At 32.5% G+C, this 18,314-nt stretch overlaps 1 protein-coding gene across 5 annotated transcripts in view; it reads right to left on the bottom strand.

The window, feature by feature from the left end:
• LOC129960246 (Kv channel-interacting protein 1-like) overlaps nt 1-18,314 on the bottom strand; it is a 294,480-nt gene that overhangs the window by 15,651 nt on the left and 260,515 nt on the right. For all 5 annotated transcript variants that reach the window (XM_056073513.1, XM_056073514.1, XM_056073515.1 and 2 more), the window contains one exon: nt 3,097-3,240. In XM_056073513.1, the coding sequence (XP_055929488.1) occupies nt 3,097-3,240 (144 nt within the window). The remainder of the gene's footprint in view (nt 1-3,096; nt 3,241-18,314) is intronic.

Below are 18,314 nucleotides of genomic sequence, written 5' to 3'. Positions count from 1 at the left end.
TCTTTAAGAAAGAATATTTAACTCCAGAATTTATTGATCTATTCTAAAAGAAATTCATGATTTTCGAATGATTTTTTTAATCATTTATCTGCTGAAAGTTGTATGAAACTAAACATTACATCAATAAAAAGTAAACATTTTATTTTAGAAATAATACTTGTTTAATATATATATATTTTTTTACTATGATGGCATTCAAACAACAAGAAAAAAAATTCACAGATTCCTCCAAAGGCTGAATAAAGGTCTGGTGAATGTCTCGTTTTTCATAGACAAAACATCCCGTTTGCAAAGAATGGGAGAAAGTTAAGCTGATCAGGTTTAATCCTAGCTATTTTGACTCCGCCTCTTCCTCAACCTCTTTTGCGTAATCTCATCAGCGTAGTCTCTTCTAAACATCTTGCCTACTCTCAAATAAAGGTATACGACTAGTTTCGGAGATGAATTTTTGAAAAATGATACATAAACATTTCTTTATTGTACCAAATAGATGAAACAGACTTAAAAGGTCCCTATTAGAAAAAAAAAGTTAGTGCCTTTAGTTTTTGAAAAAATAAATAAAAAACCCTGCTTATTTAATGAGAATTTAGCACTACTGTCAATGCTAGGAAAAACAGACTAAGTTAAAAAATAATGAAAATATTTAATTTTTATTTCTCCTATATATACACCAAGGGACATAAAATGTAACAGACCACAAGATAAAAATTATTTTAATAAATAAAATTTTATGAGCATGTGAAGTTGCCGTTGATGATTTTTTTGTCAAAATTTGTCTATGTTTTGAACTAATGCATTTGTTGTAGTAGTAATAGAAAAGTTTGTAACACAGTAATGCCAAAAACGTGTACACTTCGTATACGAGAAATCTAAAAATGGAAAGACTGATTGACTGATCTATTGAATTATCATGTCTATTTGAGACCATACAAGGGTTGCAAAAATTCCTCTTATTCGTAGTCAGACGACGAGGACAAAGTCTGTGCAGCGTTTTTTGAGCGGCAATTACAGTATACTCCCGAGTATCCGGTCTAATGTGGTGAAAGGACATGGCGAAAAAAACAACAACAACCCTGGATAAGCCGGAGTTTACTCATTTCTTTCCCCACCAATACCAGAAGACAAAGTTTTTATACCAAAACTCACTGTTGCAATGCGTATTTTCTCACTTCTGTTGTTGTTTCTTACGGGACTTGCCACGGACAAGCCCGCTGTTCAAAGACAGCCGATTTAAGCCTACAGGGGAGCGCCTCTTGTTTTTATCGTAGAGCCAACTTGGGCCAAGAGTACGACTTGACTACTCACGCATCACTCATTCGCTTGCACAACCCCTTTTTGCAGGAGGGCACATTCACTCATCTCACAAATAGAATAGGCAGAACAACCACTCCCAAACCGGGACTCGAACCCGGGACGCCCAGATCACGGGGAAGATGCGCTACCCCTATGCCAGGACGCCGGCTCTCACTTCTTATTGAGTGCTAGGTATCTCAAGCCACATAAAAAGTGAACACGGTCCTGGCACGGTGAAACATTGAAGCAGTTGTCGGTAACGTGTCGAGTTAAAATAGGATGCTTTACACTGGTAGTTTGTATATGTTTATATACTATACTGTAAGAATTCACTTGATAAAAGGTAAGTTATAATCAGGAACAGCGGCAACAATTGAGGTCTGTTGCATACTGACGAAACAACGAACAATGAGCAGAACGCTGCTTTTTCCCTGTCACTACTTGTATTTTGCACACAACACGTAGGAAGATCGTAGCAGGCGCCGCTTCCAATGCCTTGGCAATGTTGCCAATGCAAAGCATTGTCTCCATCAATTCATTACGATAAAGAAAACTAGGCCGGATAAACGGAAGCCGGATAGTCGCAAACGGGATACTCGGAAGCGTACTGTATTGTAAATAAATTCTTAACGTCACCCCTCTCTCAACTTGGGTGCCGAAACTCATTCATGATATAATTATGCCATAAAAGAGACACACGCTTTTCTAAATCGGATTACTTCGAATCATTATGTCTCTGCAAATCTTTCCAAATAGTTGCAAAAAGGTTTGATGCGAAGCAAGTTGCTGTTACATTGCAACATTGTAATGATGTAATATTATTAAAGACAATAATTCAAAATAACATGGATAATAAAAATGCATCTGTTAGATCATACATGGACTACGTTATATGTTTAATCGATTTTAGTTTAGTTATATTTATGCCCCTTTTCAAAGCAGCTCGAGGAATATTTTGGGACGGGCCTCGTAATTTTGAAACTCAATCAGAGGACGCTGACACTTCAATTGGCACCCCTTTTTCCCGACTTCCACCTCACATCAACAGGGTCACAGTGGCCTGGTGGTAAAGTCTCAGCTTCGGAACCGGAGGGTTTTAGGTTAGAGACCCGATTACACCAATGAACCGTCGTGTAAGTGAGTCTGGTGCACGTTAAAATCCATAAAGGCCAAGAGTCCTCCCACTGGTGTGGTGTGGAAGTTTGGAGAGATAAGTGCCAACTCAGGTGTCGTCCTTGTCATCTGACAGAGGTTCAAAATTACTAGGTCCGTCCCAAAATAGCATTTGTGTTGCTTTAAAACGGGATGTTAATATAACTAAACTAAACTAAAGCCCCACATCAACAGAAGGTCGTATAACCTACTATATCAAATTTAAAATTCAACAGGTTCACATGCTCAGCTGATCTTCAATGGAATTGGGTTTCGAACCTAGGATCGTCCGGCGGCCTGAAGACTTTATTACGAGGCCATGGCGGTCCGCATATGTATGGAATGACTAAGATGCGATTCCTACCTTTTCCCACACTAGTGGTTACTCTTACAAACATACTTTCTCTATATTAAAAATGCATGCAATATAAACTGCATCATGGAATATTTAAATTCTGTAGTGAATTTTATTATAATAGATTATTTCCATTGCAACTTTTCCGTCTAATAATTTATTCCATTTGTTTGGAATTGCGACGTTCTCGTAATTTTCGTTGAATAGCATCCAAGGACATCTTTCTGTTTTTGACGTGAAACTTATTCTTCCCTCTTGAACAATTTTTCGAAACTAAGAGAAAGAAGAGTACTTACGGTGAATGTGATGGCACCCGTGTGATCTTGATCGAATGTATTGAATACGTAATGAGCATACTGGCTGGTATCAGCACCCTTTGGGAAATACTGGGCGTAGATTCCTTTGAACGTCTCCTCACGTACCATTCCCGAAGGACATTCCTGCAATACAAAACAGTTAATCCCCATGCAACAAAAAACAACAGTTTCTAATTTTCTTAATTGCGCCCATCGCATTCTATACAACAACTGGTGGCGCCAAACTACTATCGTTAATTTATCATCTTGCAAACATGTTTTATTTTTAACGGAGTAATAACTGGCTTTTATTTGGCACTTCGATTTTAGAACGATTTATCTTAAAAATTGAGTTTCATCTTTTCGGAGTTAAGCTCTAGTTTCGCTGGAATGTACTTAAATCTTTTTGTTTTTAAAGAGCTCCAGGGCTTTAATTAAATTATAGCCACGAAAGAAAGCTGGAATGCGAAATATTAGAGTATTTTTGTTTAAAAATTCGATAGCTGCTTTTTTGAGTGCTCGTTTTATGAGGTAAGTTGATACTTTCTGTCTAATAAAAAGAAGCGTATTGGTTGCTATTAGAGATTAAATAAAAAGAATTAGTATCAATTTCTTGGAAATGAAAATTTTTTATGATAGAAACGTTTTTTGTTAAATATGTCTTAACTAATAATGTTCTTAACGTTAACCATAAAAATGAATGCTTTTGAGCATTTTTATGTTTATTAACAGTTTTTTAAATTATTATTATTTCTTACTCTCTCAGAGGTAAGCAGTGAATAAAATTATTTATAACTCGAAATATAGAAATTTAATCGCTCTTACTTCCATTCTAACTTGGGAAAATAAGTGAGACTTTCTTGAATTTGGAAGTACATATAATATTTAACATTTATTACGATACTGTTCATATTATGATCGCAAAATAAAATACAGATGCGAATTTTTTTTTCAAAATCCTCAAGGGAATATTCCCTTGAGGATTTTGAAAAAAAAAATCACATCTGCATTTTATATAAATAATATATACGGCAACGGCAACGTCGTGATGTTTCGGAGTTCCGCGATGTGACAAAGTGGTCACGAGCACCTCCACATCATAATTTGGAATAGTTACTTTAATTTGTTAGTTTAGGGAAAAGTTAAATTTAATTGAACTAGTTTGGACGAGCGCAATAAAGCTCTAACGTCATGAAATTTGGCATTTAATTCATATTATTATTTATGATACAATTAATTAATTTAAAAATAATATTTATATTATTTATGGGGTAAAATAGAACTTTAGTGGAATTACGTTGCACGTGCCATAACTATTGGGACTTTTTAAGGAATAAATTTTCTGAAGGAAAAAAATTTCAAGAAATTTCACGCGTGTAGCTCATCGTAGCTATTTGAGGCCTAAACAAATAATTTTGATAAATTTAATCCACCAGATTGGTAACAGAGTTAATTAGTTCTCAGTTTTTTTGACTGAGGGAAAGTTGACATAGACATTGTCTATCGCAGCTCTCGGTCGTTTCCTCGAGCTGGATACTGCTGGGTCGTATGCAGGTAGATTAAGTAACTTGTTACGAATCTGGGGCAGTTTTTCGAAGAAATTTATTGATGTTCTTCTAATAAATTCCGAAACAGGTTCAATTTTGAGATCGTCATGTAAGATCTTTCTCCTGATATACCAGGGGGCGTCAACAATCTTCATCAGGTGCCTATTTTGAAAAACTTGCAACCTCTTGATGTTAGTGGCGGAAGTCGCCCCCCAAATTGGGGAGCCGTACATTAAAATTGGTCTTAATATAGCTTTGTAGAGCAGAAGCTTGAGCCTAATCGATAGCTTGCTCCTAGGAGAAATTAAGCTGTTGAGTTTAACACTCATTCTAGTAGCTTTGGTGAGGGCTGCTTTAATATGACTATTAAAGCTTAATTTTGCGTCTAAAATTAACCCTAAGTATTTGTATTCATTTACAAAGGGGACGGGTTGGCCGAAAATTTGGATAGGGGCTAAGTCAGGCATATTCACTTTTTTAGTAAACAGGAGGCACGCGCATTTACTTGGGTTGACTTTTATTTTCCAGCCGATGAGCCAGCACTGCAAAATGGTCATGTACTGTTGAATGTTTGCTATGACTATGTTTGGATCCCTATGCTGTGTAAGAATGGCGGTATCGTCTGCAAAAATTGCTAAGTGACAATTACTAGCTCTAGGTAGATCGTTAACATAAATGTTAAAAAGAGTTGGAGAGAGTAAACTTCCTTGCGCGCAACCGCTTAGGATTGGTCTGGGGGAAGAAATTACATCATTAACTCGTACCCGAAAATTACGAGAAAGTAGTAACGAGCGTAAAATTTTGACAAATTGCGCCGAAAATCCAAGTCGCATGCACTTGAATAAAAGCCCTTCGTGCCAAATTTTATCAAAGGCCTTGGCTACGTCCAGAAAAAGTGCACCTGTGGTTTGGGACTTCACAAAGCCACTGTGGATCAATTCTGTAACACGAATTAGCTGGTGATTCGTCGACAGATTTTTACGAAATCCGAATTGTTCGGAAATTAGAATATTTTTGTTGCTGAGAAATTGATTCAGGCGTTTGAGAAGCACAGATTCGTACACTTTACTCAAGCTACTAAGTAGCGAGATGGGACGGAAAATAATATATAAATAATTTTCGGAAACCACAAAACCGCCTATAGCGATTGGTGCAATCTGAATGACCGAATCTGACAAAAATTAAAACGGTCCCTGCGGTGAAAACATTATGACCCCTATTATATGCGGCTATGTGGCTCCCCCTATGCGACTCATGAACTCAACTCTCATATCAGGTATAATCTGTCGTCGGAGTAGAGATAACTGTTTCAGTCTTAATGAATCAACGGAAGCGAGAATCAGTCACAGTACTGGAAGCTTCTCATCTCTGTATCAGAGGTGCCCAACCCCAGTGGGATGAATTTTTGGAAAATACAAGAAAAAGAAAGGAAAATGCAAGACTTTGAGGGTGTGCTATTGTCATCACATATACATACATTTTATGAGAAATAAATAAAGCAGAAATAAATTACATAATTTAATATTTATATCCTTATTTGTTATTTTTTAATTTAACATTTATTATTTTATTTGTTTATTATTTACTTAATTTATTATTAACATAATCTTTATAGAAATTTATTGTAAATGTATAATCAATGACCAAATAGTTCGCTTACAGAGCATCATCTTGGAGCGATTATGTTCCGGAACTGACGACCCACCGTGTGTAATTATGCATTTTGACATTTCTTCAGTTATATTTATAATTTCTATGTTTAAATATACAATCTTTATTTAAAAAAAAAAAAAACTGGTCAGACAAGCTGTTTAATATATATGATTTTGCTGTGGCTTAAAATATGATTGAAAGCTGAAAGTGCGATTTTAATTTATGCGATAGTTCTTTTTTGGTTCGCTTAATTTCATCATAAACGCACTCCCAATATAAATGAATTGCGAGAGCAACTATTTTTCATAAACCTCGTAAAAACGCGGAATAAAATCTGTTTTAGAGGTTTCTTCGTTTAATTGAAAATTCTTTATAGCAATTTCGTTGCTAAAACTTATTTACATCAATTCAATGATCGAATAGTTTTTATTTTGCTAATAATGAGATTTCTTAAAATTAACAAAAAAAGATAAAATTTAAGTGATACCGAAATGTATCATTGCGCAATGTGGTTTAAGTAGAAAGTCTCACGACCACAATCTAGGGGCCACCCTTCTTGTAAAGACAATATATTCATGTAGGCCTTTTATATTGTTTTTCTTTCACACATCTTATTAAACAACATATTTAAAATAATTGACCATATCAAAGCAACAACCACTGTACTAAATTCGTCAGATTTTCAGTCATGGAAATTCATGACCCCCATATAAGTCATTAATGTTCGCATACTCCTTATCAATCTTAATTTTCTAGGGATATCCCAAAATAAAACTTAGACAGGACTCCCAGCCTGAACAGTAGGACTGATTTCCCCAATTTTATTCATTAATTTATTTTATAACTTGGCAAGTAAAACTTACCAACCAGAATTCTTTATTGAGTAAATAAATAAATAATATTTCCTTCTACTGTGTGATAAAATATAATTAATCGAAATTGGATGACATGATTTAATTAATACTAATAAAAAGATAGACAAACAATTGGTAGCCGAAGGCGGCTGGTTGTAATTAAAAAAATTCATTGGTTTTTTAGCGTAACAATAACATAATTATCATGAGATATATTGATTTATAAGGAAGCTAAAGAACTTTATCACAAGCATTCCTGCCTTTTCATTTTCTCTCGGTTTCATAGTCGTAAAGTTTTATAGATTAAACGGTTCTGGAATCCAAACAATAGAGACGGGAAATAAATGAAGCAAAAAAAAAAAAAAAAAAAAAAAAGACGTATTTGAAGCAGCGCATAAAAACAAGTGAATGTTTGCAAGCCAGAAATGTTTTATGTGCAGTTTTCCCATCAAACAGAGAGAAAAAGAAGAGAAAGGAAATACCGAGTGTGTGAAAAAAAAAAAAAAAAAAAAAAAGAAATACGATAGAAAATATGCGTTCCACAGATCTACGCTTTGTAACTCGAGATAGCCGATGATGTAACATGTGATGACTTGCACCCAAAATGCCTCTCCCCTGCTGGAGGAATTTCAAAGCAGCGGCTTTTTTTATGTATTGCTGGAAGTGCCATCTCTTGGTGAGGATGTAAAGTAAAACGTGAAGACTGTTTTTCACAGAGGTTATTACTGTTCAAATGTTTACGTGAAAGAGAGAACGAGATCTGAAACTTTTTTGCATTTGTGACCCTAATTTGGCAAGAAAAAGTTTTTTAATCCGTATTTCTGTTTGTTGCGATACAAAATTTGGAAAATAAATAACAAAATGAGATCATCCCTATTATATCGAAATGTAGTTTCTCAAATTTCCAGAAACTTTTTTGTTGGAAAGCATTTGCACTTGTTAGCAAACTCTGGTTTTGAAATGTTTTATGTGATTGGTATATATTGTACAAAATACAATATATTCTATTATACAATATATTGCATTATATAATATATAGTATATATTGTACAAAATACAATATATCGATAATGGTTTCAGTCGATCGATATAGATTTCTTACACTTTGCTGTATGCTGGTATTGGCGAAGAAATTTTTAACATATCATCTATCATATTAATCAGCAATAATAATAACAGAAAATAAAATCTAGTTATTTATCGAATTTCGGGGCAGTATTACAACAAGATTAATCTTCTTAACTATTTTTACTTTAAAAATGTTGAAGAAATCGAACGAAGAAAGTCCTAAGTGAATATTTATATTTTCAATTTTTTTTTTTTTTTTGAAATGGCAACTGAATGAACGTTTGTTTACAGCGATCGGACTTATTAGAACTGTCCCGATTTTTAAATCTTGATGCCAGATTGAAGAAATGTCTTGGATTTAAATAAATAATAGATTGCTCTGCTTTGTACTGACAAACAAAAGTCTATATTAGTTAAAAAAATAAAGGGAAAATAGAGGATAAACTAAATTTAATTTAAAATTATATACTTATGAGAAATTCTCTATTCCAATTTATTAGGCAGAGGACACAGTTCATCGTCATAATTTTTTTTAAATATTACAAATTTTTTTATAATTGCAAGCTTGAAAATATTTTTATCAATTTAGTGACCAGAAGTTAGTGATTAATCGGGAAAGTTTCAGCTTTCGACAGTTGATCCTGTCTTGACCTCAATGTCTATTACTTAGAAGGGCGTTGGTTAAAATTTAGAAAAATTACGTTTGATAATGTATGATAATGTTTTTAAATTAGAAATACATCTATGTAGTCTAGCAAATTGAATCATGATGTTATTATAATTTTATCGATGGCATTCTGTTTCTTAGAAACTTTCGTAGGAAATAGATTTGATTAAGTAAGTTGATGGCATGCTTTAGAAGAAATGTTGTACTTTTTTGATCTGTATCTTGTAGAAATAACCCTTTGTATTCGGATGGCTCCTCTCAGGCACCATTCAAGAATGGACATTATTCTGAAGTTTTATTTATTTTTGTTTTAATTTTGATTGATAAAAATACCTATAAAGTGGTAAGAAGTTGTAGTTTAATTTTTCGGGGAAATTAAACTTATAACAATTATATAATTCTATTTTTCGGAACGATAAACAAGTCCTTGAATTAGGTGAATAATTATGCATAGAATCAGTTTTCCTAGTGGAAAGGGTTAACAAAAGGAATGCTATTGTTTATAATATTCCTCTTCATGTCATATTTCCTTATGACGTAGTTTAATTTTTCAGGGAAATTCAACTTATAACAATTATATATATCTATTTCGAGCAATAAACAAGTTATTGTATTAGGTTAATATTTATGCGTATAATTACTTTTTCTAGAGCAAAAAATTTATATTCGGAATTTCATTGACGTTTCTAATATTCCTCTTCATGACATATTTCCATGTAGGTAAGTGGATTATAATAATTTATCTACTGATAAGTTTCTGGAAAAACACCTAAAGGATTTTTCAAAATGACGTAGAAGAATATAAAGCCTTCGTCGGGTCCGATGTGATTATGTTTCAAAAACCTGAATCGTGAACCAGAGATTTGAAGGTCATTTGGCGTTTTTTGGAAGAATAATTTTGATTGGAGTTTATGGTAGTGTGGTGAAAGCTTATAAGCCAGTTAACAGCTACGAAACACGGGAAATTGCTTTTGTCTTGTGGGCTTGTTACTCGGCTGCGAACCACAAGGTCCCAGGTTCTATCTTCACTCAATTCAATCCGCTACAGTGGAATTAAACTGGGTAGGGTGCGGCGAAGATGAGCTATACAAATATTTTTAAAGTTTATAAAATTACAAAGTATGAAATAGTTTGGCACTAAATTGGATATGCCAGCTGGCATGGCAAAAAGACATTTCTAGCCAAACCAGTGAGAAAGCTTCCGGTCTACAATTGACTATGTTAATAGCGATTTTCATAAATTTGGATCAATTAACTGGAGAGGTGTCTCTGAGAACAAAAATAATGGAATGGACATTATGAAATCATGGACGAAGAAGAAGAACATAATGAAATAAATTCATCGAGAAGGCCAGAATCTATTTCTGGTCGTCGATCCAATTATGATGATAACGATGACGTAGAAAAATGATTTGGTTCTCAGGGCATTAAAATAAAGGATTATATTTCGTCATTTTTAAAAAACGAGATCTGATTATTAAAGCATTTTCATTCTTAATGCAAGAATTTCAATATTCTTTAAATTTCCTATATCTTTATTTCGATCCGATCCCGAGAGTACTTCAGATATAGGGATGAGAAGCCTCCGGAATGGTGGTTGGTTCTCGCTGCCCTGGTGGTTACAGAAATGGTGCGGGTTGGCTATCCCTTACCGATGACGAGACGTGCCTCCTATGGGAGGGGTTGTACCTTAGCCGGCGATGGTCCTTAGGACTCAACCTGAGTTCCCACCAGTACTGGTGTCCGGTCATTCAGATTTTTCCGTGTGTCTTAGGATGAGTCGGAGTAATCATATAGTGATGTCTTTATTTCGAAATGTAAATTGACATATGATAACTGACATATATTCTCATTTGTATTTCTAACCCCAAATGTAAATTGATACATGAGAATTATGCGAAAATGTTGATCGATAAGGAATAAAATAAAAAAAAAAATCTATGCCCTCACAAGTTTTTTATGTGAACATTTTACACCTTTTTCAGTTGTTTCAAATAAAGCTATCTACGATGAACGGAAATTAATTGAGCAATCTTTTTCGAATTACAGAAGAATTTGAACAAATTAAAATCAGCAAAATTACAACAAATATATAATAACACACCTGCGTGGAATTTGTGTATAATTGTTTCAGAATAGCCCTATTAAAATATTTTAATTAAAAGACGAATGATTTCCAAAGTAAATGAAATAAAATTACTTTTTAAATAAATAATTTGAAATATAATCAATGACCACATTATTGCAATCCGGTTAATATCTTAAGTATAGTTTGCAATCTGGAAATGTTATTTCTGCACGAGATCAGCGTAATTGTTTTTTGCTGATGAGAATAATTTACACATAATTGTAACCAAATAGTATTAACTGCTTAACAATTTAGAGACAAAAGATTTGTAGTTGTCTTTGGGTATTAATGCTTAATGTTTAAATCTTTACTGTTTTCTTTTATATTAAAAATTCTGCAAGGACATTATACCTAAGGTAGGGGAATATCATGATATTTGCCCTGATGAATGCGTTTATAAATTCAATTAAAAAGTTTTTATAAATTTTTTTAATTAATATGCAGAATAATAAAAAAAATATTTCTCAGATTCAATACTAGATGGCGCTACTGGTATGAATACAACTTAATTTAATTAATGATGAACTAATAATTAATATCTGAAAGTATTAAAATACCACAGTATGTAATATTAATTGTATACTGGATATACTTTGAATACAATTTAATTAAATTAATGATGGACTAATAATTAATTTCTGAAAGTATTAAAATACTACACTGTTATTAAGAACATTCAATTGTACCAATATTCAATCATCCAACACATCAGGAAATGAGGTGAGGAAATCGATTGTAAAATTTCATCTTTACAAACATGAAATATTTCACTAGTGGTACCACATACATGAGAATAAGTAGCTTCCGATATGGTAGTTGATTATTGTCATTCTGGTGGATGTAATAACTTTGTGGGGTCGAGTTACCACCTGCCAATGATAGGGCTAGCCTGCTGTTGCGAGATGTTGTACCGTGGTCGGTGATGGTTCTTAGAGCTCAGCCGTAGTCCTCGTTATTGAGGTTGCGGCATTGTATCATTCGATTATCGGTTCAATTGCGGTTATATCTTTCAATTAAACGTATGTCTTCAAAAGGACAGCTATGCAATGACTGTCACCTCGTTACACTGAACGAAGAAGTATTAATAGGATTTAAGGCCTTCAGGTGGATCGTGGTAGCTCAATTATAATTACATGTAAAAATAATAATAAAAAAAAACATGCCAAGTTAAATAAAAGAGTTTTAAAAAATGAAATAACTTGCTAGAATACGCAAATTTGGGTTATTTAGTTTTCCTTCATATTTTCAACAGGAATTCCTCTATGAACATGGATTTTAAATACATAAAAAAAAATTAAAAGTTTTTCAATGCATCGTTGTTACAACTTGTTAAATAGAGCATGAAGCAACAAAAATTATGGAGATTCTGTGTCAATTTTTTGTATATTTTTATCTTTTCATTTAGATGTACACTCTTATTTCGAAACGTGCTTATTAATCGTAAGCATTTTAGGGTACATATGTGTTCGGATTGGATCGAAAAGGTTAGTTTACAGACCAATGCCATTTTGTTCACCAAACTAATTTCAGCTAGTGATAGCAAATACAGGTTGTGTTTTAGAAAAGATTTTTGATAGTATAATGGCAGTAGTAGAGAGCAGAAATATAGTAACATGATAAGGTTTTAGGCTTGATTCGTATATTTTTATTTTGTTTTCAAAATTTGCTCTTAACATAAAGCATCGATAACATGTTCATTTGAAAAAGGATTTAATATCGTTGCAATACTTATGAACATAAATCCAGTAACTAAAATAATGATATGTATTTTTGTAAAAACTTACTTAAATTGCTTTAAAAAATTTATTAAAATTAGAGAAAAATTATAAAAGAATTATATGGAAATAAAATTGATATAATTTTAAAACATAATTTACTTTAATCACTGAATTTTAAATTGATTTTAAAATGGATTTCGTGTAATAATATGCTCCAACGTCATTAAAGGAAAGCGTTAAAATTTTGATTAATTCTTTAATTAAAAATTTGATAAAATTTTTAAACGTTCTTTCTTCGTGAGCCTTTATTACTCAAGAAGTAAGCATGTGTCAAATTCTGCAGCTCTAGATTCAATGTTGAGCGTTTTAATGATTTTTCCAATAAGAATATCGAAAATTACAGATAATATGTAAATATTATCTTAAGCCTATAAACAATATCATGAGAATAGCATCTGTTTATAATAAAAAAGTTCGTTAAACAAAATTTCAAATGTGCTTAAAAAATAATATTAGTCTTGATATAATAGCATCTGTTTATAATAAAGAAAGTTCGTTAAACAAAATTTCAAATGTGCTTAAAAAATAATATTAGTCTTGATATAATAGCATCTGTTTATAATAAAGAAAGTTCGTTAAACAAAATTTCAAATGTGCTTAAAAAATAATATTAGTCTAGATATAATAGCATCTGTTTATAATAAAGAAAGTTCGTTAAACAAAATTTCAAATGTGCTTAAAAAATAATATTAGTCTTGATATTCTTTCTAAGAGCAGAATAGCTTTTAGAAAAATTCAGATAGCGTTCTGATAATGAAGTATGTTGAAAAGTTTTATATCGTTGTCTTAAAAAGATGCAGATATGTCCATATTTGAAGTGTTTTTAAAAAATAAAAGAAAAAAACCCATTTCATTAAAATGATAAAATTTAAAATTAAATCTTGAAAACATAGCGGAGTATCACCCTTATTTTTTAATGAGCTTGCTTGAAAAAAAAAACACATAAAAAAGCAGTAGTTTTATAAAAATGAATTATAGTTAATGGATAGAGAAAATTATGGTATTTTTTAAGTTAAAAAATACCCCTTAATATTTTTCCTGCAAGTTTAAAAGATGACTAAATAGCAAATACCAAGTATTCAATGAAAACTTTAAAATGAAATATACCTCCGAATATACAGTTTCTGAAAATTTAAGGTTATATATTTGTCTCAAAGAACACTGAAATGCGTAGTTTAGATAGCTTAAATGATTTCTTGAACATATTACATGGCTGAAAGTCAAGTTTTTGAAACCATAATCCTGCAATACATAAACGAAAGAAAAAGAAATATCGTAAACTAGCATTTTTTACGTCTCGATGCATTTTATTGACTAAATAAATTGTAGCATTGTTATGATAGAAGCAACTGTTTCAAAGAATGTTCCAAACAAAGAAATAAAGGCCAAAAAATGGTAAATTTAAGACTTCAGTGAGTACGCTGGGCAAATAAACTCATTTTATGAGCACTCTCATTTTTAATACTTTTTTTTATTTAAAACACAAAAATTCTTTATGTTCCAAATGGGGTATTTTTTCGAATTGAAAGAATAAAAAGCGCTATAAAGGTAAAGTCTCCTTAGTAAAACATTTGCTTCTATTTTCTAACACTTCTTGTTTTATGCATTTTGCATAATTAATTTGAAAACAAAAGAAAAGAAAACCTTTTTTTAAATATAATTAATAGGAGAAACTTGATTCGAATGGTTGCTATTGTATCGTGACTTATGGCACTTTACAAGCCCGCTGACTATCTGTCAACGATTTAAGCCGAGTGAGCGTCAGTTGTTTTTTCAGTAGTGCCAACTAGGACAAAAAGGGAACTAGCTACTTCATGCGCCGCATTCGCTTGCACAACCCCTTTTTACGGGGGGGGGGATCGCATTCACACACCTAATAGATAGAACACAGAAGAAGAACCATTATGACTGAACCAGGACTCGAACCCGGGACACCCAGAACACGGGGAAGACACGCTACTCCTATGCAAGGACGCCGGCGATTCGAGTGGTAAGAATCGTAATAGAATTCAAAAACTGTGATTCACGTAATTATTACCGACTTCGATTACCCACATGTAAGGTAATCCTCTCAGAGACGATGGAGTCGTCAACCAACTCCAGCGGCAATATTGTACCTCCAGGAGAACCGGGAGCATGCATTCTTATACGAACAGTTTCTTGTATTGGAAGCGACTCTCAAGAATTGGGAAACGTTAGACTAACCAGTCCCAAAAAGAAGCTGCCTCAAGTACGAGGATGAGAATTTGCCATATAAATAAGCCTATTGGCTCTATATAATTTATTTGGACAAAAAAGAAGAAAAGAAAAGTATTTTGCTTTTTTTTTAAAGTGATTGACAGAAGAGACTAGATTTGAATGGCAAGAATGTAATACAATTAAGGAAATGTTACTTTAATTGTACTACAGCTATTTCACCTATTAGTAACATCCTTCACCCACATGCAGGGTAATCCTCTCAAAGATGATGGAGTCGTTAACCAACTGCAACAACAATATTGTTTCTCCAGGAGAACCTAGAGCTTGCATACTTATACGAACAATTTAATGGAGGTGACTCCTAAAAATTGGGAGGCTATCATGTCCCATCTGGAGATAGTCTCAAGTACGGGGATGAGAAGTTGCCATATAAAGAAGCCTATTGTCTCTTTTATGTACTATAATAATACTATAATGGTAAGTTAAAGGCGCCATCGCGTATGATGTGGTATATCTCACTTTTTGGGGAACAACGCATGAAATGTTTGTAACGGAGTATATTTTGTGGGCTTCACAGTTCCAGTATTATTGTCTGTTATTGTTCCCATCATTCTAGTGTACCAAATATCGAGTCAGGGCGAGTTTTTTATTGTCAGAATAACAATTCGTGTTGAAATATTAAGGTTATTGGATACAAATGTTATAATTCTAATCAGTGATCAGATGATAAAGAGGATTCACGAATCGGAATTCCTATCTCCAAACATCACACATACCTTGACTTCCACACACATTTGATATTTAATAAGATGCGGTATGAAATTCGTCGAATTTTATAGTCGAGTCACCAGAACTCATGTACATTTTATTATCGTTACATCCTAATTATTAAATGTAGCATATATTAATATGAGGTCTGGGATTTGTATTAGAACTAAATACGAAAAATTTCATATGATTAATAATATTTTATCTCATATTGTTTATGCAAATATAATGTCAAATAAACCTGAATTTGATTATATTTTCTTTGAAATTTTTTATTTAGCTCTCATTTTGACTTTTTGATTCCGTTTTCTTTTTTTTAAATCCATTTTTGCTTTAAAGTTACCATTAACTTCAATAAATTAATCAATGCCTTTTTTTATTACATCAGTTTTTATTTTCTCGATAAGTAGCATACTAAAAGAAAGGATTGTAATCGTTAAAAAATTTCACTTCGAAGTTTTGGCAAATCTCCATGTTTTTCAGATCTCCATAAGTCCGAAAACAACAACAACACATTTTAGAAATTATGTCTATTTGTCTATGAACACGACAACTCAAAATCGCGTTGAGTTAGACGCCAACAACTTTGTAGTATCTATGAAATTTTGAACGAAATCTATTCATAGAAATTTTGTCAGATTGTCTATGTGAATACAAGTGTACTCGATAAATATGAAAACTAAAGAAATGTACAAATAAAATTTAGTACACAATTTAGCTTCTAAAGTATAGATATGCATCAAATTTTCAATCAAATCAGTCAAAGTTTTGACTGTCTTTTGGTGTACACATTCCTATGCATAAAAGCTTAGTAATTCAGAAACGGAATAACTTAGATACATGAAATTTAGAATGATATCTTGTAACTAAAATTGTAGGTCTGTGTCAAATTTTGATTTCTATCAGTTGAAAATAGACCCTGAAAATAAAAACTGAGTTTTCTTCAGCATTCTAACGAAGCATAAAACGCTCAAGCGCAGGATTCTGAAATGAAAAACTGAACTTTTGTGGGGCTGATGGATTTGCTCAATGTCCACAATATTTATGCGTGAGAAGGGGAGGGGGGAACGATAACACCTTTATTCGAGAGTAAGCACAATAGTTTCCACTATCGTGGTTTTAAAACAAGTTGGAAGCAGAATCATTTGATTTACACAAATACACATATATGTATGCAATGATATTTTAATATCTAATTTAATCAATTAATTCCCAAAGTTTTGTCTTAAATTAGCTCATATTAACTTCATTCTAGAATATCCTCATATTTCCTGATCCCCTTCCACTTTTTCTATTTAATTAATGCAACAAAAGCTCTGTGAAAATGCTTTAGTCAGAGGTTCCCACACTCCGAGTGAAGAGATAAAATACTGTCCAGTTAAGGACATTTTTTTTAAAGATCCCTATGATTCCCTTGTTTGTGATTGACACATGATGGAAATCCCTATTAAAATCTCACAGTATATACTCACAGGGATAAAATTTCCATCAGCTTTTCCTCATTTCGTGTTGTGTCGTTCTGTGTTGTGCTCGTCGCTTCTGCTTGTTCATAATTCATGCCTCCCGGGATGCAATAAAGCGATCTTAAAAAATTCAAAAACTCTTCACTGTCTTCGAAACTGCCTTCTGCTTCAAAATTATGCTTACATTTTATATATATGTATCATAGTTTCGGATAGCTAAATTTTATATCATGTATTCATTTGGCAATATAATATTCTTTTGATATAGTTCAGCAAACTCAATAATCCGGCCTTGTACAAATCCAATCTCTTTTAGACTTCTATTTTAGATCCAATCTCTTTAGAAAACTATTCTTCCTACAGAAAATGATGGGGTACCGTCATTTTCTGTAGGAAGAGTAGTTTTTTAGAGCATTATTTAATACACCTCGCTTTCTATTCATAATACATCCCTAAATCCCCTCAAGTACCGAATTTTTATAATTGCCTTATTTTTACATTCATACTATTCATTATTATGTTCATTCATCCTGTTTTACTGTACTCCAGATCTTTTCCATTCTAGTTTTTATCATTTTTTGTTATATTATAGGTATTCGTATTTTGTCATTTGTATGTCTCTTTCCAACTGATTACAATGTAACCCTTTTTTAAAATAAAGTCCACCTACATCTATACCAAACCGGAAAGGGGTCACTTGAGCTCTAGAAACGGAGGTGTGATGTGGTGTTATGTGTTAAGTGTAAGAAGAGTGGGAGATAAGAGCATTAAAGGAAGTCAGGTCATTTCATTGGAATGTAGCGACATTGGCTCGAAGTTAACACCAGGCTGCTGCTGAGATGTTGATTTATATTGATTATATTTAGCATGATTATGTTGTAAAATTATATAATAATTTTGTAATATTTATTATATATAGCATGAATTACTGTATAATTTTGTAATATTTTGTACAATAAACATATGTTTTGCTATTAAAATGCACTTTTCTAATGAAAAACTCTCCTAAACCAGCTTTCCTCTGATCAAATATCTGCCGGTTTTCTGATAGTCTGCATTACAATCAGATTAATGCCTGCTTTTGAAGCTACAC

Source organism: Argiope bruennichi, chromosome X2, assembly GCF_947563725.1.
Source record: "Argiope bruennichi chromosome X2, qqArgBrue1.1, whole genome shotgun sequence".
Lineage (NCBI taxonomy): Eukaryota > Metazoa > Arthropoda > Arachnida > Araneae > Araneidae > Argiope > Argiope bruennichi.
The sequence above is the reverse complement of the archived record's forward strand: the minus strand, read 5'-3'. Positions and strand labels throughout refer to the sequence as shown.